Source organism: Cnephaeus nilssonii (assembly GCF_951640355.1).
Source record: "Cnephaeus nilssonii genome assembly, chromosome: 17".
Classification (NCBI taxonomy): domain Eukaryota; kingdom Metazoa; phylum Chordata; class Mammalia; order Chiroptera; family Vespertilionidae; genus Cnephaeus; species Cnephaeus nilssonii.
This window is the reverse complement of record NC_137088.1, coordinates 672,660-698,681: the sequence shown is the minus strand read 5'-3', so window position 1 is coordinate 698,681 and position 26,022 is coordinate 672,660. Positions and strand designations below refer to the sequence as shown.

General features: G+C 62.4%; 2 protein-coding genes across 2 annotated transcripts in view; both read left to right on the top strand.

Moving 5' to 3' along the window:
- Positions 1-11,751, top strand: part of SMARCC1 (SWI/SNF related BAF chromatin remodeling complex subunit C1) — a gene marked incomplete at its 5' end in the record, with an annotated part of 84,081 nt that extends 72,330 nt beyond the window's left edge. The window contains 3 exons of the mRNA XM_079794846.1: positions 2,770-3,022; positions 7,223-7,399; positions 9,544-11,751. Coding sequence (XP_079650972.1) covers positions 2,770-3,022; positions 7,223-7,399; positions 9,544-9,626 — 513 coding nt within the window. The 3' untranslated portion in view covers positions 9,627-11,751. The remainder of the gene's footprint in view (positions 1-2,769; positions 3,023-7,222; positions 7,400-9,543) is intronic.
- Positions 11,752-15,608: 3,857 nt separating this feature from the next.
- On the top strand, positions 15,609-25,527 carry CSPG5 (chondroitin sulfate proteoglycan 5). The gene is made up of 5 exons (XM_079794950.1): positions 15,609-15,867; positions 16,561-17,653; positions 20,828-21,016; positions 23,180-23,255; positions 25,010-25,527. The coding sequence occupies exons 1-5, from the start codon at positions 15,774-15,776 to the stop codon at positions 25,169-25,171; spliced, it is 1,614 nt and encodes a 537-aa protein (XP_079651076.1). The 5' UTR covers positions 15,609-15,773; the 3' UTR covers positions 25,172-25,527.
- The last annotated feature ends 495 nt before the right edge of the window (positions 25,528-26,022 follow it).

Genomic DNA, 26,022 nt, shown 5'->3' with positions numbered 1-26,022 from the left:
CTTCAGACCCCAGCCATCGAGGACACAGCTGGGGCTCCCCGACCTGTCTTTAAGGGGGCGACCCGGACACACAGGCCACGTGCTCTGCGGGAGCAGGGCTGTGGAGTCGGGAGGGGGCCGTGTGGTGTGCCGGTCAGGGAAGGCTTCCTGTGGAGGGGGGCTGAGCTGCGCGGGAGGAAAGGCCCCGATCCCGAACCGTGGCGGGAATGGCGTGATTGCCGAGGGTGAGAGCCACCTGCCAGGCTGCTCCGGCCTTTCCATGGCCTCTGACTCTGAAGCGGAAGGACGGCAGGGCCGGTCTGCGCAGCCAGGAGAACCGGTGCGACCTCCTCGCGGGGTAGCAGGGACACGCCACCTGCTGTGCCAAGGCCGAGGCAGCCCACGTGTGGTGGCTGTGCAGGACGGCGGCCCGAGGGAAGAGACGGTCGAGCTCTGGGCAGAGCTGAAAGGGTTGCTGATAGGTATTGTCACACCGACAGGGTGTAGGGCTAGGAAAGTTGGTTGCACTTTATGACAAATTCAAGAAGCAAGAGCAAGTCCACAGAGGGAGTGCGTACGCCGCAGGAGGCTCGAGCTCGGCTTTGTTTTCTGGTTTGTAGTAACTCATCCCTGTGCTGCCTGCCGTGGAATGAGTCTGTTGGACACGCACCGTCACGCTACGGGGTTCATTTGAGACGGAGGAGTGGACCGGCAGCAGGTTTAGTTCTGAATGAGAACGCGCCCGGCGTCTGGGGCAGCCCACTGCCAGGGACAGTGATCGGTGCAGCCGGGCCTCCCGGTCTGCCTGGAGCCACGGATCCCCGTGGGGCGCAGGCAGGCTGTGCTGTCCCCTCGGGCGGAAGGAGGAACGCGTGTCTGTCTGGACTTGGCCACTCTCCAGTGGCGGTCTGCTCACTGGCCCCACACCTTCCCGCACAGGGTGACTGTTCACCTCAGTTCTGAGCCGCGTCGTGGGGGCTTCGCGTCTCGGCTGGTATTCCAGTTCTTGGCAGTGTGGGTGGGTTTTGTGGGCGCCCCCCCCCCCACCACGTGCCTTCTCTTACTCCTCCCCCCGCCTCCCCTTATGCAGACGAGGTTGGGGAGGCTCTGTGTGAACTTCAGCTGCGCTTGCAGCTGTGTCTGGTTTCAGGCCGGTGCAGACCCCATGCAGGGGGCGGGGGGGCGTTGGCGGATGTGCCTTGGAACCTGCACAGGCAGCTCTGCAGCCGGTCCGAGAGCCAGAGTGGAGCCATGAAGAGGGCGGGCAGATCCCTTCTCAGCCGGTTTGGGGGAGCCGTTTGCACTGTCAGTTCAGCTACTGGGACTTGAGCCTCCGCCCCAGGAAGTGGAGAAGGGAGAGGGGAGACGGGGTGTCTGTGGCATATACCTCGGCAGCTCGTGGCATTCTGTTTGCTGCAGGAGCCGGTCATGGCTGGTGAGCCCAGGCGGAGCTGTGCCCTGGGGGCTGCTCTCTGGGCGCCGCTCTCGCTTCTGGGACCTGGTCGTCCCACAGTGGAGCTTAGACTGGGCTCTCTTCCAGCGTGTGTGTGTGTGTGTGTGTGTGTGTGTGTGTGTGTGTGTGTTTAACCACTCATCCTGTTTAATTCTAATTACTTTCTCTTAGTTACCTTCTCTGTTCTGAAATGACAAAAGAAACTCAGGAAAAAAGAGTATAATTACGGTTAGTTCCTTTGTGGCAAGGAATGGGGGCAATACTTCCCCCGGGTGAATACCTTGATATTAAGGTCAGCTCCCAAAGAAAGGCGGGTTCAGTTAAAAGCAAACAAATTTTAAAAAGACAAACGGCTAAGGTAGGTAATGCAGAGGCTAAAACCCCCTCCGAGACGCCGGCCCTCCCGCCAGTGGCTGCAGCATCTTCATCCAGCTGGCCTCGCCCTGAGCCCCGGCTCTACCTGACGCAGGGCCGGAGCCAGCTGTGCAGACAGGAGGGGCTCAGCAGGAGCCCAGGTGGGAGGGCCTTTCCTGGCAGCCTCGGCAAAGCGCTGTACTTCCTAGAAAGAAGGGTCAGAAGAGAGCAGAGCCCGGGCCTGCGGTGCGAATCTGTAAATCCCGTCTTTATCCGTCTGCCTCTTACGCTATCTCACCGCTTAGTCTTCCTGCCAGACTGGGCCTCCACAGGATTCTCTGCTGTTTGCAGCTTGCTGCTCCCTCCTCATCCTGCAAACGGGGGCAGGTACGGGGCCAGGCTCTCCTGGGGTCGCCCTTCCCTAGAAAAGGCAGAGTCCGCCCGGCCTGTTAGGACCGTTAGCACCCCACCTCTTCCCGTCACCTGGCTGCGCGACCGAACGCTGCCCACGGCCTGCTTCCTGCCCCACCCATCCACGCACCTTCCCTGGTCCCCCCTCCTGATGACCCGCGATGCCCCTCACTCAGGGTCACAGGCACTTCTCTGCCACAGACCAGATTTGTGGACTGATTCTCGTGCACCTTCCGTCGGGGACCATGGGAGGCAGGAGGGGCTTTCCCTGCTGGGGAGACGGAGGCGGGTGTGGGGACCTTTACCACCTGAGGCCTGTCAGGCAGGTGACGTGTGTCCTGATTGGACCCAGAGAACGATAGCCCCCGGCGAAGGCCTGAGGAGGGCAGGCCTGTACCTGACTCGGAGAAGGCCTCGGACCGGGACAGGTGTCCACATGGGAACCTGCTCCTCGAGAAACCCTGCTCTTGCTCTCTGGATGTTGGGGGGACTTGGGGGCCAGGGGGGCCCTGTGTCACCATTCCCGAGACCCTGTTCTGACGTCATTTCCCTTCCCTTCCCTTCCGTAACAGTTAGAGCAGCAGAGGCAGCAGCTGCTCACTGAGCGCCAGAACTTCCACATGGAGCAGCTGAAATACGCCGAATTGCGAGCCCGCCAGCAAATGGAGCAGCAGCACGGGCAGAACCAGGGCCACCAGCACACGGGGGGGCCGGGCCTGGCGCCGCTGGGAGCAGCAGGGCACCCCGGCATGCTGCCTCACCAGCAGCCCCCTCCCTACCCTCTGATGCAGCACCAGATGCCGCCGCCCCACCCGCCCCAGCCAGGTGAGGAGGCTCTGCCCGCAGGAACTTGTCGCCCAGGAGATGGGCGTCGTAGCCATGGGTACCTCAGGCTCCCATGTTCCCCCAGAGTCCCTGGCACAATGCCTTTCTTCAGGTAGATCGGCCCTGCGCGGCCAGTGTATCCCAGAGTGCCTTACACGCATCCTTGGATTGTCTGCGCTTTTTAAAAAACTTACAGAAATTTTCAAAACGAGACAAACACACAAGGATGGTACAGTGGACTCTCTGACCCAGCTCCGGGTGGCACGGGTGAGTAGGCAGGAGGGCATGGTCCTGGAGCACGTGCCCAGCATCCCTGACCTCACCCAGGCCAGGGTCGTTGAGCACATGGGCACCAAGTCGCGGGTGGCTTGGTAGCGGTGGCTGCTTCCTGGGTGCCCTTGATTTGGCTGCCTCTCAAGAGGTGCCCTGACTGCTGGGCGTCTCCTTTAAGGCGAGGCGGTCAGTCCTCCAGTGGCCGTGGCACCTGTTTAAAGGAAGAGGAACTGTCGGTCGGTGGGGCAAAGGGAAGTGTGGGGTGCAGTGGAGCCCAGCCCGGGGGCATTCGGGTGGGGATCCCAGATCCTGTGAGCTGTCACGTCAGGGCCTCGTGGGAAAGTGGAGGGAAGCACAGTGGCTTGGGTAGCCGTAGGGCGTCCTTGCTGCTCGTGTGTAAGAGTTTGGAAGTGCCTTACAAGTCAGAGCGGGCTGATCTGATGGGAACGCACACGTGGTGGAGAAGGTGTGAGTGCTGGAACCAGGGCATTCTGCATCACTGGGTTGAAGGTTGGTGGTTCGGGGAAATCTAACCAAGGCGTTGGCGCTCGGCCGTTAAGCCCCTGAGGTGGGCCGCTTCACCAGGCTGCCCGTGGGAAGGACTGCAGGGAGGGTAACCGCCGCCCGCCACCGCGGCCTCGGCCCCACACAGCCCGGGAAGGCCCGCTCACCCGGCAGCCAGGGTTTCATCTGTCGTCGTGTGCCCCAGGGCTGCCGGGCCGCAGGGTCCCTCACAGGCGCCCCGGAGGCAGTCTCGGGGGGCTGGGCTTCCCCTCGCTTGGCCTTGATCCTGTTGTATCTGTTCTCCAGGCGCTCGGCCGGGGATGTGCCGTGGGAGGCTGGCAGTCGGCTTCCTTCCCTCCTTCCCCCTCACGCTCCTTCCTGCCTGCTGTCCCATCCTAAAGAATAAAGATCCCGTCCTTCCCTACGTTCCATTAGGCTTGGTGGGCGTCACGCTTTAGTAAAAGAGCTAATAAACCCGAGAGTGTGAGGGGGTTTTCCACTAGGCTACTCCTAATTTTAGCAAACGTTTTCATTTTCTAGGCTTCGGATGCCTGCTGTTCAAAAAAAAAAAAAAATCCTGTATGTAGGTCAGCCTCCCGCCAGCTGGGCTGGGACACGGCTGTTTTGAAGCCACAGCTTGCTCTCTCACCTCCCTCTCTGCCGGGGAAGGAAATACCTGAATAGTTTTTTAATGGAAAATATATACGTGAACACTTTTTAAAAAAATATTTTTTTATTGATTTCCGAGAAGGAGGGAGAGAGATAGAAACATCAATGATGAGATGCATTGATCATTTGGCTGCCTCCTGCACGTCCCCTACTGGAGATCAAGCCCGTAACCCGGGCATGTGCCCTGACCTGGAATCAAACTGACCTCCTGGTTCCTTGGTTGACACGCCGCCAGGCCACACGTGGACACTCTCGTTTTGCTGGTTAAGGCTGCTCCTGGGCATTCCGGTCGAGGCGGGCCAGGCTGCTTCACGGTTAGCAGGGTGAATGGAAGCGCCCTCAGACGTTGTCATCCATTTAGAAGTGGCAAGATCAGTATCAGACTCCAGAGAAAGCACAAGGATGTTTAGACTTCAGAAGGATAGAGCTTGCTTTACAAGAAATGGATCTGTAGCCTCCCCAATCCTCTTACCTTCTGCCCCACATCAAACCTGACCCTTGAGATCAGCTTTTCTGAGGAGAGACGCTCCTTTACGGCAGGGGGTGCGACGGGGAAGGGAGTGCGCCTCCCGGTCAGGCAGGCCTGGGTGTGAGCCTCAGCTCAGTCTGCTTCCTTGTGACTTTGGGCCCCTGACACGCGGTTCCCGTGCCTTGACGCTGGTCCTTCCCGTCAGGCAGTCTTCCTGATGGACTGGAGGGGGCAGGGAGCAGCTGTCGCCTGGCAAGGCACGCCCTGAGGCAGAGGTTCTTGTCCCTCCCGCGTCTGCTCTCTGCACCACTGCCCGCGGCTCCCCCGCCCCGAGTCCAGTAGCGGGGACAGCAGTGCCCTCTGCGGGCGCAGGGCCGGCTCCCCTTCCTGCTCGGCGCCTTGCCTTCCCAGAAGCACTGCGCAAGGTCCCCTGCCCGGCTCCCCCCACTGCTGCCGCCTCTCCAGGGACTCAGCGCCCGTCCCAGGGAGGTGCTGCCGTTGGGGACGGGAGGAGAGGTCTTCCTTGTCCAGAGGTTTGGAGTTCACAGCGAGAAAGGAGAGATTTCTGTCGGCTGGTGGGCTGGCCGCCCTAGGAGCCCTGAAGCTGTCCTGTCCAGCCGGTTGCGGGGAAGATGCAGGGAAGTAGGGAAATGGCCACGGCGCTGAGGCCGCTGGGAACTGCACGGGGCCTGGGCCTGGAGCAGAAGCCACAGGCCACCCTGGGCGGTGCGGGCGTGTGGCCGCCACCTTGCGGCTGTGTCCATCGCCGCGGCGCTCCTCTGCCAGGCGCTTGCTCTCCTGGACGCACCTCCCCCACACACACCCCCCAGCTGCTGGTCCGGGGACGGTTCGCCCTGCGCTGGCTGCTGCGAGGGAGGGCCCTGCTCGCCTCCATCCACAGGGTCCCCTTCACACTGATGACGTTGGTGGGTTCCTCAGCCGTCGTGTCTCCCTTCACATGCCTGGTGACCAAGTAACGAAAAGTTCACGCTCGCAGTTCTGGGAGCTAGAGGTCCAGTCTCCGGCAGCTGCATTTTTTCCAGATCGGACCGCAAGCATTCCGATCGCCAGCTGTCTCAGACTTTAAGTTCTGTTTAAATAAACGAGCCACGAGTTTGACATGCTTGCTGTGGAGTAAAACGTGCCCTTACATAAAAGCGTCAGCCTGGTGTGTGCCTGTTACTCCCCTTCCCTCTGTTTGTAGCTCTTCACAGCCAAGACCCACAGCCACACCACTGAGTTCAGGAGCGAATAGGCCCCATCATTCTAGAACCGGATGGCGAGCTCCGGCCTGTGGGCCCCGGCCGCTCCTGCTCCAGGTGGCCACACGCTAGGATGGTTAACAGTTTCCATAGGAGAGGAGCCCTCAAAAGAGGGAGAAGGTGGATGTCCCATGGAAATGACGTGAAGTTCCCATATGCGAGTCCATAAATAAAGGGGTATGGGGACACAGCATACCTGCTGTCACATATCCTCTCTGCCTGCCTTCACGCTGCCATGGCAATGTTGAGTCGTCGTAGCTGGGACTCTGTGGCCTGCAAAGCCCACGTGTTCACTGTCTGGCTCTTTCCGGAAAGTGCTGCAGCTCCAAGGGATCCTGTGCAGGAGGAGGTGTCCTCCTGTCCTGGGCCAGCAGCTCCTGTCGCTAGTTCCCAGCACCAGGGGGCGGTGACGGAGTGCTGTCTGTCTGTCCCCTCTGCCCCCACCCCTGGTGCTCCAGGTTGCAGGGTTCTTCCTGGTGGGACAGAGGGAGAGATTGGTGTGTGACCAGGACCTGGGGATTCCACTCCAATCCCTTTTTAATGGTGACTTCACAGTAGTGACCTACACCCTCTCAGCACACCTTCCCGTGAAGCCCGTGCGAGAAGCTCGGTCCTGGCTGAGCTGCTGGCCTTGGACTGCACACCGACTCGCTGTTGACACCCTTCTCTCCAGCCCCCAGATCTCTGCGGGGCACCTGGTGTCTGTCCCAGGGCGATCCTGAGTCCCTGCTCACCCTGACTCACCGGGATGAATGCTTGCTCTGGGTGCTTTTTGGTAATTGCTTCTGTGGCCACCTGCCTGCACCGGGTTTCGGGTGGCCATTCACTCCACAGACCTGCTCCATTATTCCCTCTGCCGCGAAAAATAAAAAAATAAAAACTGGGCAAAGAGATGATTGCAGACATTGCTCCGTGGGTATTTCAGATCCTCTTGGGAGTTGGGTGTTTGTATTTAGTCTTGGGTAGGAGTTGATCCCTTTCTTCCCAGTGCACTTACCTCAGCACTTCAACTCTCCCTCCCAGGTCAGATGCCAGGCCCAGGTCCCATGATGCCGGGGCAGCCCCTGCCAGGCCGCATGATTCCCACCGTCGCAGCCAGCATCCACCCCCCCGGGAGTGGCCCCGCCCCTGCTGGGATGCCGCCGATGCCAGGAAGCATCCTAGGACCCCGGGTCACCCTCACGGCCCCCAACGGCATGTGTAAGTAGCACGCTTTGGGGGTGCGTTCCCCGGGGTCTCTGGGAGGACTCGGACAAGGTGGGGGGAGGGGGCTCGTTCTCTGTGATTGGCAGGTCCCTGGAAGGACAGTGCGGCCTGGGACAGTGGGGTCAGAAAGTCAGTTTTGGGGCAGGTGACGGTGCACAGCCTTCCTGGCGCGCTCGTGACCCGAGGTCTGAGGAAGCCGGGAAGACGCTCCTCTCCCTGACCCTCCTGTCCACTGAGCCTGTCAGTGTGCGCCTCGTAGACAGACAGCGCAGCTGGTGGTTCTTTTCCCTACAGGAGCCTCAGATCAACACAGGTTCAGAAGTAGTGGGTGGTTGAGCGTTGACCTATGAACCAGGAGGTCATGGTTCGTTCCTGGTCAGGGCACAGGCCCAGGTTGCAGGCTCCATCCCCATTGTGGGGCGTGCAGGAGGCAGCCAATCCATGATGCTCTCTCATCATTGGTGTTTCTGTCTGTCCCTCCCTCTCCCTTCCCCTCTGACATCGGTAAACATGTATATTTTTAAAGAAGTGGGTGTAAAGAAAAGGACAGGAACCAGTCTAGGGCAGGAGTGACAGGCAGTTCCTCACAGCCGCTCTGACCGCTGGCGGGGCTGCGTAGCCTGGTTCAGGAGGAGGTGAGGCCCCAGCAGGCTCAGGAGAGGTGCTGGCGGCCGGTCCCTCTGAGGGTGTGGGGGGCCAGGTCACCTTGGCTCTCACCTTGGCCTCCCCTTTCTCCCTATAGACCGGACCAGTGAGACAGCCCCAAACGGCAGCCTTTTGTGGCCAGGTGCCCCGCCACGCCTGCCCCGGGTCATTCAGAAGCTCGCGCGCATGCCAGGCGGTTGGCTCCTGTTCACAGTGGAGAGCGAGGCTGGGCAGGGATCCTGGCCTGCGGGAGCCGCGTGGGAATGAGTGGTTGGTTGGTAGTACAGGGTTTCCCAGGGTCCATGCGATCCTGAAGAGCCTGAGTGGCCACTCCCCAGGGCGCAGCGTGGATAAAGGCACGCCTCCTCTCTAGACCCCGCAGCCGGGACACAGCAGGTGCGCAGCAGCAGGAGCAGCTGAGCTGGGTGTGCGGACAGCGTCCTGACGCAGAAGAGGCCCTTGGAGGCTGTGGTTGGAGGGTAGAGCAGGTTCCGTCTCCTTGGCGGAAAATGCTTGCCTTGCGCTGGCAGGCACCCTGCAAATGTGCGGCCAGGGGACCCCCAGTCTGCCGTCCGTGCTGCCGAGATGGCACCGTTGGTCTTTACTCGGCCCCACGATTTGTGACCCAAAGGGCCCCGGTGGAGCCCCCTCCCCTCTTCCTTCCACAGATGAGTGTTCCGGGGTCCTGGGCTGCTGGTCCTGGGCAGGCCTCGGCAGGCGCGTGCACCCCTCTTCCGGCCGTATTTTCCCCTGAAGATGGGAAGGGACCGGATCTGGGGGCTTCATGCTTTGACAGCCCTGGCGGGTGGATGCAGCCTCCTGGGGAGGGTGGTGAACTGACTAGCGAGCAAGACTGCACTTTAATTATTTGTCTCAGTTTTCATTTCTGGTGAAATCTAGACGTTTAAAGCCCCGGTTAAGTGGTTTGTGGGTTCCTGTGTGCGAGCAGGCAGCTGCAGCTGAAATGGGCGGGAGCCCAGACACGCACTCAGTCGCGCAGGCCCCATCGAGACAGGGCCCCAAGCCCAGGGACTGCGGTCCACGCGGTGGGGCCTGCAGGACCGTCCAGCTGTCGGCAGCTGAGGGGCGCTCTGGTCCTGGGGGCCGGGGACAGCCCTGCGTTGCACCCAGCTAGGCGAGCACTGGGGGAGGAACAGAAGGAGAACTTGCCCAGGGAGTAGCTATCCAACTAAAGAAGTAAAATTAGAACCGTTAAGACACAGTCAAACCAAATGTAATTAACCTCTCAGAGGGTCTGGGGGATTCCCGGGAGAGCTGGGCCTGACAGCAGCGGGACAGATTCAGGCACCACCCAGCCGCCTGGGGTGGGAGCAGGGGCCTGGAGGCCCGAGGCTGTGGCCCTCAGAGGCCAGGCGCTAGCTCGACGCCTCCCTGCAGCCTCGTCGCCTGCCTGGGGAACCTGCCCTCCTTGTCACGTTCCTCCCAAGCCCTGTGCTTCCTCAGTGACCAGTGACTCTTGGATGTGTTTGCAGATCCCCCGCCGCCGCAGCCGCCTCCTGCAGACGGAGTCCCTCCGCCTCCTGCTCCAGGCCCACCCGCCCCGGCCGCGCCCTAGCCCGGGGGCTGCTGGGAGCACCTGACCCCGCGTCACCGCCAGCCGCAGGGAATGACTGACAGACACATTCCTCAGCCTCCTGGGTTTCTTTCAGGATTTTTCTTCTCACGGCCCAAGCATGCGTCCCATATCCCTTCTCCCCCATTCCTCTTGCCTCCCCGCCCCAGCCCTGGCACCCCTGGTGTTAGGTCCTGGGCCCACATTCGGGTGCCCTGGTGACAGGATGCCCTGGGCATTCTAGTTGTTTCTGTCCTGGTGTGGGTATTCCAGGCTCCATCATTTCTGTTGTCCTGCGGTCTTGCTTTGTCTTACGCCTCTGTGGATAATGTTCTATAATCACTTCTCTTTATTTCCTTCGTTGCTTTAAGGAAGAGCATTCAAAGTTAATAGGAACCAAAAACTGGTGATGGACAGAGGGATAGCCAGCAGGGACGGCCCTAAGGCATTACAAGTGACCTTATTCCTGCTCATCTGAGCTAAGAACGGTGCTGATGGTGCCGTCTCTGAGGCTTTGGCCACCCATAGATGCGCCCGAATCAGAGGACCGGGAAGGGACCCCACTGGGCTTTCCCTCTAGTGAGGACGCGGGCCGCGCCCTCCCCTCCGGCCCACAGGCCCGCCGCCCTGTCCTTCGGCGGCTTGCTGGGCTGCGGTGCGTGTTTCTGTGTTCTGAGCCGAGTGAGCTTTGGGCTGGCCTGGGAGGCATCCCTTCGTCCCTGGGGCGGGCCAGGACGGTTCTGGGCCGAGGGCCACGGCCGCCCTGTGAACCCAGCCCACTTGTTCACTGCTTGTGTGCATGCTTTTTCTCTTAAAAAAAAGAAGAAAACTTAAAAAAAGGAAGTAGATAGTGCTGACACTGAGCTCATGGCTAGGTTGCCGGGAGCGGGTCCCCACGCGGCCTCTGGCAGCAGCAGGTGAGGGACTTGGTGGAGCGGTACTTTCGGGCTGGGGTGGGGCCCAGCAGGGAGCCGGGTCGGCAGCCTCATACCTTCCCCTCCCTCTCTGAGATCTCACATTCTGGCGAGGAGGTGGGGGGGGGGGGGGGGCGGGCACGGAGCTCACATGGCCACAGAGCATCGAGCTGGAGGGTCAGGTGCTCGGCCGGGAGAGGGACGCCGTTCCAGAGGAAGAGCCACAGAGATGCCTTCACTTGAGCCCATTCCTGCCCCCGCTGAGGAGTGACTCGAGATGACTTGAGACTCTTGGTTTCTCCACTGACCCTCCCTGCCCCCCGTCCTGTGTGCGTGTGGGAACGTGTTCCCCATCCGATGCCCAGAGCCCCTGCCTCCATCACAGCCTCGGATGGCAGTGTCAGCAGAATGCCAAGTGGACCACCTTTTGGGGATCTTTCTACCCAGTGTATAAGGCTTTACGTATGAGAGGTGTAGGTAGGTGTTTGTAAAGCACCTTAGAACTTCCCCTTCATATCAGAAAGCAAATAACACAAGAGAAAACCAGTTAGGATTTGCCTTTCAAGCCTTCAGTGTGGCCTCTGACGGGGGCCCTGGTCCCGTCGGCACTGGAGCCAGGACCTTGCTCCTCGGGTTTGTTCGGGGCTCGGAGTGGGACTGAGCTTGTTGCTGGCGTCCCGTTCCCGTGCGTTTGCCTCCAGAACAGCCCCCGTGCCTTCTGACAGTAGCCGGGTTTTCCCTATTTCCCGCCCGTTTTCCCAAAGGAAACTCATTCCAAATACCTACCTTTCCACTGGGGTCTTAGAAGGAAAATGAAATTCTGGTTCATACTGTGGTCCCTTGTAACCTCAGGTTTTTAATGTGATCACTTTCAAGTTTAAAAGATCCGGGTGGGGCTATTTTTACTGCGCTGGTGACAATTCTACACAGAACCCAAACTCCGCACTGTTGTGTTTCAGTTAAGTAGTGGCTTTTTCTTTTCATGTCTTTGATCTGGTTTCGTTCCTGTAATACAGCCACTCGATTTTGTGAGGGGGAATAATACGTGGTTTTTGTACAAACATGTTTCTCTGTGTTGTTATTTTGGGGAAAATGAAGAGGGAGTTTGGGGAGGTTGGAGGAAATGGATCGAGAAGGCCTAGCTGCCCTCCCTCTCGGTGAATAAATGGAACATCACTTCCAGGTTCCAGTCCGTTCTCTGCATTTCTGCACCCGTTTCTTCTTTGGTTCTGTGAGGAGCCTACACATGCAGCCCCAGCTGGTCCTGGTCGGCACACCAACCACCTCCCTCGTCCTTGAGCAACACAGTTAAACGGGGCTCGTCTGCTGTTTGTTTCCTGGTTGAGGTGAAACAAGTGGGAGTTCCCCCAGGAGGGTGGCTGGCAGCCGCAGGGGAGCCTAGTTCTGCTCGTGAGCTAGAGCAGCGGTCGCCCACCTTTCGGGCCTCGCGGACCACCAGTTGGCGACCGCTGAGCTAGAGGATGTCCATCAGGGCGCAGCTTAGACGCGGCCCCAAGGTGGAGACAGGCCTCGTGGGCCGATGAGTCCTCGAGCCTTGCTGTACTTACTCCTAAGGACAGCCTTTGAGAAGCCCTTTCAGGAAACGGAAGCCATGGTCTTCAAGAGGCCACGAACCCGGGAAGCAAAAGGAGTGGACTCTGTCTGCCAGGCGCTGAGCGCCGGCCCCTGGGGAAAGCCACGGGCTGGTGTGCTTTGCTTCCTGACCCCACCCGCTCCGCCCGTGGTGAAGAGTGCTAGAGCCGCGGGCCGGGAGCGCCTGCTCCCCTGCGGGTTCCCAGGGAGGTAAACTGCACTCAAGCCTGGCTCCTAGCTCTCAGTGTGAGTTCTCCAGCGCAGTCAGTCTCCGGTTCCTGAGGCCCTGGCTGTGGAGTACTCCCCCAGGTGCGATTAGGAACAGCGGGTCTCCATCCTCTGCACGCGGATCCGGATCCCCTGCAGGATCCGCACGGGCTGCTGGGCCGGCCCTCGGGCGTTCTGGAATCCGGCGTGGTTAACGGGCTCCCAGGGTTCTGGTCCCAGGGCTCTTTGGCCCCTTGAGTGTGGCTCTTGCACAAAATGCCACGTGCGGGCACGCACGTACAGTGCGATTGAAACTTGGTGGCCCATGCGCAGAAGTCGGCCTGGACGAGTCTATTTTGAAGAAGTGGCGTTAGAACACACAAAGGGCCAAAGAGCCGCATGTGGCTCGCGAGCTGCGGTTTGCCGACCACGGATCTAGGCTCTAGGACGTCGTCGGGATTTAGAGATCACGGCATTAACTCAGGTGCCCGTGGAGGGGTGCTGTGGGAAGGGGCAGGACCCCCATTCTGAGTGAGGCCCCACCTCTGCGTCCTGAAGCCTCTTGTGACGTTAAGACACGTAACGAAAAGGTGTGAAGTCTAAAGCTTAGTCCAGGCCTTCCCACCGGCAGGGGGGTGTCCGTCTGCAAGACGTGCGTATGCGGCTATGAATGAGGCAAGCCAGACCCCGGGAGAGCACTCGGAGGTGTTCGTGGTCGCGCCTGAGGCGTCACGCAGGAACCACGTCTTCCTGTGCCGCCTGAGGTGTGTCCCGGCCTTGGCAGCCGGACCCGCTCCTGCCCGGACAGCAGCCCCGGGTGAAGCCAGGGGTGTCTGCACAGGGAAGCTGGCCATCGCCATGGCAATGGGCCTTGGTGCTGGGGCAGGAGGCCAAACCCAGTGAGAGAGAGCCTCAGGCGCGCAGAAGCATTGCCTCGCAAAGCACCCCTGGTGCCCGAGTGCGGGGACTTGAACGTGGGGACCTGGTAGACCATTTCCTTTTCTTTCACATCCACTTCCTGTATCTTCTCTCCCCTTCTTCAGGCTACCCCGGCCTTGTGCCCAGAGAAAACGTTTCATACATTTGATGCAGTGTGTCACCCCTTTCGCACAGGAGACCCGGGTCACTGGCTCTCCAAGCTGCTCTTCCCGTTCGCCCAGCCAGGGTGCTGCCCTCCCTTCTGAAGCTGCTGTGGCACCTGCTAGGGAGGATCAGAGTGGAACGGAATGGCAACAGTTGGTTTAAAATCCCAAAATGGAAGTCCTAGCAGAACCTGTCCCCGCGGAAGGGAAGGGGCTGGCTCGGGAAGGAGACGCGCCCTATTTTATACCGGGCGCTTGCTTATCTTGACAAGATCAATGAGACGCGGGAGCAGGTCGGAGTTTTAAGGAAGGTGTGGGTGTAAGGACCCCATCCAGACGACAGCCAAGGCCCATCCACGAGGCCTCTCCCGCGCAGGCGGCCGCAGGAAGGAGGCGGCAGGCAGGCATGTTCACCACCTCCCCTTGACCACCGCCCGAGTCAAGGAGACAGAGAAGCCGTGGGGGGAGGCAGAGCGGGGTTGGAGTGCGAAGCCCCCCCCCCCCCAGCCTCTGCTCAGAGAAGGTCCTCTTTCTGTCCCCAGAGGCAGTATGAAGTCAGAAAAAATACGTGTGATTTCACGTCTATGTGGGATCTAAACAATAAACCAAAATAGACTCGGATGCAGAGAACGGACCGACAGCTGTCAGAGGAGGGTGTGAGGGCCTGGCTGAAGGTGAAGGGATTACGGGAAAAGCCGCATAGGAACGGGACGGGACGGTGATTACCAGAGGGAAGAGGGGTGGGGGGAGGGGGAGAGGAAAGGGGGAAGGTGATGGAAGGAGACGTGACTGGGTAGTGAACACAATATACAGATGACGTAGAATTGTATACCTGAAACCTATATAATTTTATTAACCAATTTCACCCCAATACATTCAATAAAAAGTCAAATGAAAAAAATAAGCATAAAAAGTCCCTTTGCAGGAAGCTCCAGACCCATGGTTCTGGGCTGAGAGTGGATGCTGCCATTCATCCACCTGTGCCTCCTCGGAGCCCTGGGAGCCCTCCCTCCCCTGGCACTGCTCGCAGGGACGAGGGCATGGTGTCTGCCCCACAGGTTGTGAAGGCTTCATGGGGAGGGAGCTGGGAGCTGAGCTCCCAGGGTGCGGGGTTCGCAGGCAGAGCTGAGAGGAGGAAGCCCTGCAGCAGTAGGTGCTCCAGTGAGAGAAACAGGTTTGAGCCAAGGCAACCCCCTCCCAGGCGCTGGATCTCCTCTTAGTCACCGATGCCTTCCCGAGGGACAGACGCGGGAGGGTCTCAGTAACAGTTGCCACTTCTCGGCTGTGACCCCAAGTGTCACGCGGGTCAGTAACACATCGGGAGGTTGGCTTTGATTTGGTGGATAAACCAAGGGGCCAGGTGGCCACGGCCCCGCCCAGCAGGGCTCCGGGATGAGCCGTCCTGGGCGGACTGATGCCTGGCCCGGCGTCCGCGCGTCCCCAGGCTGCGGTCTAGGCCCCTGGGTCCACCCAGGACCTGAGCTCCGGTGACCCGGCCCGTGGGGCGATGCTTCCCGGGAGGGAGGAATAGACGGGACCCTCCCCAGGTTGCCAGGGGAGGCGAGGCAGCCACGGCACCAGGAAGGTCTCCCCTGCCCCGGGTCGCACTCCCGGGGGCCTGGCTGAGCGAGTCTGGGCTCCGGCTGCGACGGATTAGGGCTGATCCGATTAGAGCCGGGCCGCCGCCGCTGCGCCCCTGGCCCGGCCCTCGTGGGGACCCGGAGACCCCGGACCCTTCCCGCCCGAGCACGCGGTTGGCGCAGACACCGAGAGGCGCCCCGCACCCCGGGCTCGGCTCGTGGCCACCGCGCGGCTCGGGCTCCCGCCCCTGCGGCCCCTCGGAGCCCCGCCCCGAGTCTGCGGGTGCCTGGCCCCCGCCTCCGTGCTCGCCGCGTGGCGGGTGGGCTCCTCGCGGGTGGGGTCCCGCCAGCGCTCCACAGAGAGGCGGGGCCGCGACCCCGCCCGCAGGCCTCCCGCCCGCGCACCTGTGGGCCGCCGCCACGCGCGGCGCTGTGCGCCTGGCTGCCCGCCACTCGGCGTCCGTGGGTCTCAGCGCCGAGCCGGGGTCTGTCTGTCCCGCCCGCAGGCGGCCTGAGCGGCCGGCGTCAGAGCGACGTGCGCGGGGCGGGAGCGGCGGGCGGGGTGGGGGCGGCGCCGAGCGCGGAGCGGTGGCGCGGGAGGCGGGAGGCGCGGCGGGGACGGCGGGGACGGCGGGCACCGGGACGGCGGCGGCATGCGGCTCCTCGCGCTGCCCATCGCGGGCTGAGACGCCGCAGTCCGGGCGGGAAGCGCGGCGGCCGCGAGCGGAGGCGCAGCGAGCGGGACAGACCGTGGACAGCGCTCGGGGCCGCGCCATGGGCCGAGCTAGGGGCGGGGGCCCGGGCCGGGGGCCGCCGCCGCTGCTGCTCCTGGCGGCCGCGCTGGTGCTGGTCGCCGGGGCCGCGCCGGGTAGGTACCGACTGCCCGGGACCCAGCGGGCTCGCCCTCCCCGGGAGCCAGGGACCCCGGCCTCGGGTGCAGCAGGGTCCCCGAGCGGGAGGCCAGGGGGCGGGGCAGCGCCTGGCCTGCAGCCCGCGCGGGGGACGGGGTGCGCGAGAGGTGGGGGTTTGGGGAGGCCGAAGGGTGGGCGGCCCCTCCCTGGGTGTGCTGGCCTAGGTGCCGGCGGCGGAGGGGCCGGGGTGGGCGGCCCTGAGGGTGAGACTTGAGCGCCCGACTTAGAGGTGAAGGGGGTGCAGGAGGGTGCGAGTTCAGGGCGGGGCCTGAGGTGGGCGGGGCCCTGAGTGTGCGAGTTCGGGGGCGGGGCCCTGGAGTGGGCGGGGCTCCGAAGGTGTGCATTTGGGGCGTGGCCTGAGGTGGGCGTGGCCATGAGGGTGCGAGTTCGGGGCGGGGCCTGAGGATGTGCATTGGGGCGGGGCCTGGGTGCGAGTTCGGGGCCTGGTTAGACTGGTGTCCTGTGGGCGCGGGGCCTGGTCCGGAAACCTGGCGGGAGGTGCACCCGGCTTGGGGCGGGGGCGGGCGGAGCTTACAGGTGAGGCGTGGCCTCGCGGTGGGGTTGGGGGCCCAGGAGAACAGCGGGCGGGGCGGGACGGGGCGGGGCCGTGAAGGCGGGGGGCCCTGACGCCCCGCCCCTCTGCCCCGCAGCGCGCGAGGCGGGCAGCGCCGTGGAGGCGGACGAGCCCGCACAGACCACCGCGGCGTGGGAGCCGCGTGCCAACGACACGCGGGAGAAGGCGGGCCCGCCCGGAGCCGGGGAGGAGGCCTGGACGGTGGACGGGCCCCCGGGGGGCCCCGGGGTCGGGCCGGAGGACGCGCTGGAGGCATCGGCCGCCGTGACGGGCACCGCCTGGCTGGAGGCCGACAGCCCGGGCCTGGGCGCGGCCACGGCGGAGGCGGGCAGCGGGGACACGCAGGCTCTGCCCGCCACGCCCCCGGCTCCGGGCGGGGCCCCTGGGCCGTCCTCCCTGCCGCCCGCCCTTCCTGAAGCCACAGCGGCCGGTGGGCCGCCCTCCCCCGCCCCCGGCCCCCCGCTGAGCCCAGGCCCCCAGGGCCCCGAGGGGGGCCCCGCGGAGGTGTGGCTGAACCTGGGGGGCCGCACCCCTGAGCCTCCGGGGCCGGAGCCCACGTACCCGCTCCAGGGCGCCCCGGAGCGCCCCCCGGGGTCCGAGGTCATTGACATCGACTACTTCGAAGGCCTGGATGGCGAAGGCCGCGGCGCCGACCTGGGGAGCTTCCCCGAGCCGCCGGGGCCCTCCGAGCGCCACCCCGACGACGGGGGCGAGACCCCCTCCTGGAGCCTGCTGGACCTGTACGACGACTTCACCCCCTTCGACGAGTCCGACTTCTACCCCACCACGTCCTTCTACGACGACCTGGAGGAGGAGGAGGAGGAGGGGGAGGAGGAGGGCAGGGATGCAGGTGCCGACCTGGAAGACGAGGACGGCCTGGGGCCCAGCAGGAAGCCTGGCCTGGGGCCGGGCACCGGCCAGCCCACCAGCTGGTGGCACGCCGTGCCCCCTCAGCACACCCTGGGCACGGCCCCTGGCGGCAGCATCGCACTCAGGCCGCGCCCGGGGGAGCCGGGCAGGGACCTGGCCCCCGGCGAGAACGGCACCGCGTGCCGCAGCGGCTTCGTGCGGCACAACAGCTCCTGCCGGTCCGTGTGCGACCTCCTCCCCAGTTACTGCCACAACGGCGGCCAGTGCTACCTGGTGGAGAGCCTCGGGGCCTTCTGCAGGTAAGGGGTGGCCGGCAGGTGCCGGGAGCTGGGAGAGAGCCCCTGAGGAGTGTGTGTGAGGCCCGCGCAGCCGAGGGGGAGGCCCAGGCCCAGCTCCCGGCCTCCCGGGAAGAGCTGTCCGCTCAGGCACCGTCACGGAAGTCCTGCCTGAACGCGCTGCCCGCGACCCCGTCCCTGGGAGAGCGTCCTCGGGGATGAGATTTTGTATTTCCTCTAAGGGTTGTGTCCTTGACCCAACCACTGACTCTGAAGGCAAAAGGGCCCTGGCCGGTGTGGCCCGGTGGGCAGAGCGTCGGCCTGTGGACCGAAGGGTCCCGGGTTCGATTCGGGTCAAGGGCACATGCCCGGGTTTCGGGCTCGATCCCCAGTGTGGGGCGTGCAGGCGGCAGCTGATCAATGATTCTCTCCCATCATGGATGTTTCTATCTTTCTCTCCCTCTTCCTTCCTCTCTGAAATCAATAAAAATATATATTTTTAAATAGAGGCAAAGGGAAGGGTTTCGGAATGGGGCCTTTGCTGGCTTGAGGCGTTTTGGGGGGGAGTTCTGTCTATACCAGCAAAGAGTGTGCCCTCCAACCTACTCAGAGGAGAGAGCACTGCGGACCACGCCCTCTGAGCCACCGGCAGGGCCGAGTCGGGGGTGGGGTGTCACGTCAGAGGGAGGCCCTGCTCACGGGGACAGGCCAGCCAGAGAGCAGGCACTGGGGCCGAGAGGCCGTCTCCCCGGCAGCAGAGGTGGTGGGGTTTGGGGTCGTGGCTTTTCCCCTTCTACCTTGGTTTTTGTCTCCTCGGAACCCCGTCCAGAAAAGACACCGAGCGGCCGGTGCCTCTAAGGACGTGGCCGGCAGCACCACCCCATGCCTCCTCGGTGACTGCTCTGTCCCACCCTCCCCGGGAGGTGGGTAACCTGCTAGAGAGCGCGGGCTTGTCCTGGAAGATCCGTGAGGCGGCCGATGTGGCCGGTGAGCCGCCTTCGTCCTCTCCAGCCCCACCCGTGCGGCAGAGCCTCAGGCTCCGCGGGGACCTGTTTCTGATGGTCCTGGGAGGAGCGTTTCCATAGCGTGGGTGTCGTTTTAAAAAATACATTTTATTGATTTCAGAGAGGAAGGGAGAGGGAGAGGGAGAGAAACATCAATGATGAGAGAGAATCATTGATGGGCTGCCTTCTACACCCCCCCACCCCCACTGGGGATCGAGCCCGCAACCGGGGCATGTGCCCTTGACCGGAATCGAACCTGGGACCCTTCAGTCCGCAGGCCGGCGCTCTATCCACTGAGCCACACCGGCCAGGGCCTGGACGTCTTTAAGTGTCATTCCCAGTGTGTCTTTTCCTTGGTCTTTTTGGAGGCGTGTGAAGAATTCAGATCCTGTAGGTCTTGATGTTCTGACAGGAGAGTAACATGTAGAACGCATGAATGTTGTGCCTTTGGCATTAACACTTGACGCCCAGTTCCTTCCTGTGAAGTGGTTTCGTGCACATGATCATGCCGCTCAGGTCACTCGCGGGAGGGTGTGTCCACACCGGTCTGAGAGGGGGTACCAGCCACGGCCAAAAGGGGCACCTGTGACCAGGAAATAATGGTGGCCCGGCCACGGTGGCTCAGGGGCTGAGCGTCGGCCTAGGAACCAGGAAGGTCACGGTTGGATTCCCGGTCAGGGCACACGCCCGGGTTGCGGGCTTATTCCAGGCCGTGCAGGAGGCAGCCGATCCATGATTCTCTCTCATCATGGATGTTTCTGTCTCTCTCTTCCTCTCCCTTCCTCTCTCTGAAATCAATAAAAATATAGTTAAAACCAAACAAAAAAAGGAAAGAAATAACGGTGACCAGGCCATGTGGTTGGTTAAGGGCCACTGGAAATGGGGGCACCTTGGATTTTGCTCCTCAGACGTCACTGGGGAGACCATAGCGATGGGTTGAGCCCGGGAGGCGGGCCCCATCCTAGTGGAGGTCTGAGTTTTCACCTTCACAGGAAGCTCCCCTGCAGAGAGCGCCATGGAGGGGACCCCTAGCAGAGTCCCCGCACCCCCTGGAGCTCTCGGGGTTCCCTGGTCCCTTCCCTGGGCTGCATGGCTGTGTGGCCACGGCTCCCCGGGGGTCCTCCCTCCGAAGGGTCAAGGCCACCCAGGTCCCCTTGCTCAGCCTCCCTCCCCGCTGCGCACACCGGGCTGGCTGAGGCTTGGGAACGGTTTTGCATTCCGCGCACAGGAGGCTGCTGAGCCTGCAGCTGCAGACTGCGCGCCTTTGTCTCTGCCACCGACCCGCTGCAGAGGCCCGGGGGCCGGGCAGAACTTCTCCCGAGCAGCGGGCTAACGCCATGGGCCTCCCGCGGCCCCGGGGTCGGCGGGGAGGGAAGGGATCCCCCGTTAGCCCGGTCTCCCCACCCTGCTCCGCTCTGGGTGTGGCGTAGCCCGTCCTCCTTGCTCTGGTCTGGCGCTCACCCTGAGGTTCCTGTCCTCCCTGCTTTGCCTGCCTCTGTATCCTTCCCCATCTTGCCTCTTTGAAGCAGCCTGGTTCCCATGGAAACAGCAATGTCATTGGAAGAGTTGGAGCCTGGGAATGTCCCCAAGGGCAGGCGAAAGTCACTCCACAAAAGGAGGAACCCACCGGGGGCGGTTCTCACGGGGACGGGCCGGCGGCGTTGGGGGGCAGAGCGTTGGGGGGCAGAGCGTTGGGGGGCAGAGCGTTGGGGGGCAGAGGTGGGAGAAGGGCACCCTCGTCCGCGTGCCTGTCAGGGTCTGGTTCGCCACAGGAGCCAGATGGGACTGCAGAGCAACGAGAAGGTGCCTGTGCTGGGCGGGTCCTACGACTTGGTAGCCGGGATCCGATTCATCTTGCGTTTCGTCTTCTTTCCCCCGGAGCCCAGGCCGGGGGGGGGGGGGGGGGCGGGGGGCGGGCTGCTGAGCGGACCCTGCGGGTGGGACCAGGCTCCCTTTGCTCCTGGCCGCCTCACAGGCAGCGAACGGCCAGCTCCTTCAGCGTCTCCGGCCCTGGTCACCTTGATGTCATGGGCCCCAGAGCGGCCTGACCCGCCGCCTGGATGGCTATGGGCGGGCCGGAATATCAGCGGTGGGGTCTGCCCAGAGCGGGGCAGCCCTAGGACCCGGCGGGCGGTCCTAGGACCCTGGCAGGGCCGCCCGCCCACCACCTGGCCTCGCCCGTTGGCTGCTGCAGGTGCAACACCCAGGACTACGTCTGGCACAAGGGGGCGCGCTGCGAGTCCGTCATCACCGACTTCCAGGTGCTGTGCGTGGCCGTGGGCTCCGCCGCCCTGGTGCTGCTCCTGCTCCTCATGATGACCGTGTTCTTCGCCAAGAAGCTCTACCTGCTCCGGACCGAGAACACCAAGCTGCGCCGGACCCAGTGAGTCTGCCCCGCCCGCCCCCTGGGCCCCAACCCCGCCCGGACCCGCGGCCACGCCCTCCTCCTGACCAGATGTTCTCCTGAGGGTTTTGGGACCCAGCTCTCCACCCCCAGTTGTGTGTGTGTGTGTGTGTGTGTGTGTTTAATATATTTTTATTGATTTCAGAGAGGAGAGAGAGATAGAAACATCAATGATGAGGGAGAATCTTTTTTTTAAATATATTCTATTGATTTTTACAGAGAGGAAGGAAGAGGGATGGAGAGTTAGAAATATCGATGAGAGAGAAACATTGATCAGCTACCTCCTGCACACCCCCCACTGGGGATGTGCCCACAACCAAGGTACATGCCCTTGACCGGAATCGAACCTGGGACCCTTCAGTCCGCAGGCCAACGCTCTATCCACTGAGCCAAACCGGCTAGGGCTTGTGTGTTTTTTTTAAATATATTTTTATTGATTTCAGAGAGGAAGGGAGAGGGAGAGAGAGAGAAGCATCAATGATGAGAGAGAATCATGGATCGGCTGCCTCCTGCACGTCCTCCACTGGGGATCGAGCCGGCAACCCAGGCCTGTGCCTGACCCGGAATCGAGCCCTGACCTCCTGGTTCATAGGTCGACACTCACCCCTGAGCCACGCCGGCCAGGCCCCAATTGTGTTTTCATACCAAAGACCCTCCCGGGCATATCCATTCCTACACAGAAAGTGCCGGAATCGCAGCAGAGGCTGCGCCCGTGCGCACTGCCGCTGTCCAGCACCATTTGTCTCCCCCCCAGAGGCTGCTCAGAGAAAAGGCATCCAGTCCTCGCCAGTTAGAGCGTCGGCCTGCGGACCGAATGGTCTCGGGTTCGATTCCGGTCAAGGGCACATACCTCGGTTGCAGGCTCCTCCCCGGCCCGGGCCTGGTTGGGGGGCTCGTGCAGGAGGCAACCCATCGATGTGTTTCTCTCACATCGATGTTTCTCTCTGTCTCTCCCTCTCCCTTCCACTCTCCCTAAAATCAATGGAAAAACATCCTCGGGTGAGGATTCACAACAACAAAAAACAAAAGGAGGAGATGGGAGTCCAGCTCCCTTGGGGCCCAGGAGACAATTCACGCAGAACTGTGCCCACTGCCCTTGCCACCTGTTGCCCTATCAGTCCCCACCCTGCCCCCGCCCCCGCCCGAGGCTCCCGAGGAGAATGTGCCTGAAGCCCTGCCCTGGGGCCCGGGCCTCTCACTGTGCCTGTGCGCTGAGGTGGAGCGTCTGCGCCTGCGACCAGGAGCCAGGCCCTGGGCTCCTCAGGCCTCCCCCGAGGGGATGTGGAGGGGGCCCCCTGCCAGGACAGCCAGCGCCCTGAGGATGGGGAGAGGGGAGCCCTGGCTGCCCTGGGTGTGGAGAAGCCGGGCTGTGACGGGCAGAGCCGCGCCCTAGGCCTGCCCCGAGCTGGCTGTGTTCTGAACAGAGCTTGGCTCCTGCCACCCCGTCAGCTCGCCTGCTGTACCCCCCCCCCCCCGTCTCCCTCTTCGTCCCCCCTGCCTCCCCCGCCTGGCCCCACTCCGACCACTGCCCGTGCCCGACTGCGCGGTTCGTTAATTCTGGGAAACACGGGGTGGTTTTGGTTGTGTCTTACCATCGCTGGCATCTTGCGATCACCATTGGCGAGATGGCGGCACGATGTGGTTGTAACCGCCTGGCCACAGCTGCTCATCCCCTTGTCAGTTCTCCATCGAACGTCTCGATGAGCTACGTGGCGTCGGTAATAAAGACGCTGCTGGATCACGGTTCAAATGGTAGCAGGGAGCCCTGGCCGGTGCTGCTCAGTGGACAGAGCGTCGGCCTGCGGACTGAAGGGTCCCGGGTTCAATTCCGGTCAAGGGCACAGGCCCGGGTTGTGGGCTTGATCCCCAGTGTGGGGCGTGCAGGAGGCAGCCGATCACTGATTCTCTCTCCTCATTGATGTTTCTCTCTCTCCCTCCCTCTCCCTTCCTCTCTGAAATCAATAGAAATATATTTAAAAATAAAGATTAATAATGGCAGGCGTTTCCCTCGGCGGCGCAGCGAACAGCCGCGCGTCTATTGCCGGCCACGGCGTCGCTGAGATGCCGCGCTGGGCCCCTGCGCGTCCTCCGAGTGTGCCGCCGTCATTCCCTCACGTGGCCCTTCTCTCTTCTCCCCACCAGCAAGTTCCGGACCCCGTCTGAGCTGCACAACGACAACTTCTCCCTTTCCACCATTGCCGAGGGCTCGCACCCAAACGTAAGGAAACGGGCCCGCCCGCACCCGCCCGCGCCTCGCTCCCTGTAACCTTATGGGCCAGGTGACGCCTTCCTCAGGCCTCCCTCCCCGTGTGTGCTCAGCCCTGCTGGGCCTGCGTGTGTCTCGGTGCGGAGCCGCCCCTCAGCTCCGGGGGTCCGCGGGGGGCTACCGGCGGGGTTGGGGCCGTGGGCGCGGGGAGGGGGGCTTGATGGAGCATCTCTCCCCGACTCGCGGAGCTGCGGGGGTGCAGAGGGGTTTTCCTGGGATGATGGTGCTTTGTCTTCCTGCTCTTTCTGTCGAGGAGGCAGCTCGGCCTTCATTGCTGGGGGATGCCTGGGGGTCACTGAAGCCAGAGGGGTTGCCCTCTGGGGGGACTGGGCAAACGTCTTGACGCTGTTCTGGGACCCTAAATCCTGGCAGACTTCTAGGCCATTGTTGGGGCTGAGGGGGGCCCATGGGTCCGGGTCAGTCCTGTTCGGAGGTGGGTGGGCTCATTAAACACCAGCTGAAACCAGTGCACGTCCCACCCGGCTCTTACAAAGACCCTGCCACTGTGTGCTCCCAGACTCCCCGGTCAGAGACCAGGCCCCGGCCGGTGCGGCTCGGAGGACAGAGCGTCGGCCCGTGGACCGAGGGTCCCGGGTTCGATTCCGGAAAAGGGCACAGGCCCGGGTTGTGGGCTCAATCCCCAGTGGGGAGCGTGCAGGAGGCAGCCCATCCATGATTCTCTCTCTCCCTCTTCCCTTCCTCTCTGAAAGCAATTAAAAAAATATTTTAAAAAATTAAAAGAAAAAAAGTAAAACAGAAGCCACCCAATCCCGGAACTCTGTACGCGCCGAGCTCCGTGCCGCCAGGGGAAGGCGCCAGCGCGCACACAGGGAGCTAGGGAGCTCTCCGATGGAGCCGCGGCGGAGGAAACCGGAGGACGTTCTTTGAAATAATGGACCACAGAGCGCCAGCGCTCGCTGGGGCCTCCCCGCGGAGGCCAGAGCTGCCCACGTCCACGGAGCTTCCATCGCTGCAACGCCCACCACAGGCGCCACCAGGCGCCCGGGCCGCGGGGTGCTCGGGAAGGGGCCGTGCTACCGTGTGGGGCACAGATCTAGGCCACGGTCCCGTGTTCCGGACGGGGGGCGGGGGGGTAGCCCAGGTGGGGAGAGAATGAGTGATGAGTCCTTGTTCACCAACCCAGAAAAGAAAACCTCGGGGGGGGGGGGGGGGCGGGGGAGCGAAGGGGAAAGGAAAGGGGTTAGCGGAGGGTGACCGTGAGCAGTCTGCTCCGAAGGGCACAGGAAGAACAGGGATTCGAGGACGTGGTACGCACCAAGACACTCCTAAGTTCAAGGTGGGCATCAGAGCCAAGGAGACGGGCGGTCCTGGGATCCTGACCACATGGACCAGCCCAAGGATGCAGGCCCTGGGGGCGAAGGGGTGGCTGCTCTTGGGGGCTCCACCCCCACCTCACCCGGCCCCTTGCCTGACGAGCATCCTGTCCTGGTCCAGCCTTCCTTCCCGCCCGACCCCCAGCGGGGGGCCTGCAGGAGGCAGCCGGTCCGTGATTCTCTCTCATCATTGATGTTTCTCTCTCTCTCCCTCTCCCTTCCTCTCTGAATCAATACAAATATATCTTTTTACAAAGGAAGAAAGAACGGTATTTGCGATCCAGTCTCCCGTCAAGTTCAAGCGGGTCACTCAGTCCCTCTCCCGCCTTCTGTCTCCGCCCTGCCCCTCCCTCACCTCTGTCCCTCTTGCAGGACGACCCCAGCGCCCCCCACAAAATCCAGGAGGTCCTCAAGTCCTGCCTGAAAGAGGAGGAGCCCTTCATCGTCCAGAACTCCCTGTCGCCCAAGCTGGAGGGCGGCCGCGGCGACCCCGCGGAGCTGGAGGCCAACTGTCTTCAGAACAACTTGACCTGAGGGAGCGGAGCCGGCGCGAGGGGAGAGGAGAGGGGGCGGGGCGGGGGAGGAGGTCAAGGTCGCTCGGGGGAGGAGGTCACGGTCGCTCCTTTGTAGCTGTTCGTCCAGCTTTTCCTTTTCTGTCTCATGGCATGCTTCGTGTGTGTTGTACGGGAGGGAGACACAGCCAGCCAAGAGCCCGAGCAGAACCGCGTCCGTGGGTGGTTGTCTGTGCGTCTGTCCGTCCATCGCTTCTGCTGCTGTGGTTTCTAAGCCTCTGCTGTCATTCAACTGACTTTTTCTTTTTGTACTTGGATCCACCTTTTTTTGAAATACCAGTAAAAACAACAACAGTTCTTGAAATAAAACTTTTTAAAAAGCCGTCTTTCCAGCATCCTGTGTCCACTCCCTCCCGTTCTTGTCCGTCTGAGTTGGAGTCTCCTCTCCCACGGGGCGTGTCTGCAGACGTGCGAGTCCCAGAAATGGTGTCTGAGGCGTCCGCGCGCTCCCGTCACTGACACCGCAGCCCTGGAGCCTGGACGAGGGGACTGGACTGTTCCTCTAAGTTCTGGAGGCGGGACGTCCACGGCCCAGGCGCCGCAGAGCGGGTTTCTGGCGAGGCCTCTCTCTCCTGCTTGCAAATAGCCATCTTCTCTCCGTGTCCGCATGTGGCATTTTCTCTGTGCATGGGAGAGAGACAGACAGACAGACAGAGACAGACAGACAGAGACAGACAGAGAGAGAGAAAGACAGAGAGAGAGAGAGAGAGAGAGAGAGAGAGAGATAAAGACAGAGAGAGGAGGGGAGAGAGGGAGAGGGTGGGAGGGAGAGAGGTCTGTATTTCTCTTCGGATAAGGACACAGTCCTATTTG

What these genes read in the sequence shown, in the direction of transcription:
- CSPG5 (XM_079794950.1), top strand. Translation starts at nt 15,774, where the DNA reads ATGGGCCGAGCTAGGGGCGGGGGCCCGGGCCGGGGGCCGCCGCCGCTG. An exon ending in ACCAAGCTGCGCCGGACCCA is followed by an intron (nt 21,017 to 23,179) that starts GTGAGTCTGCCC and finishes TCTCCCCACCAG; the next exon opens with CAAGTTCCGGACCCCGTCTG. An exon ending in CCGAGGGCTCGCACCCAAAC is followed by an intron (nt 23,256 to 25,009) that starts GTAAGGAAACGG and finishes TCCCTCTTGCAG; the next exon opens with GACGACCCCAGCGCCCCCCA.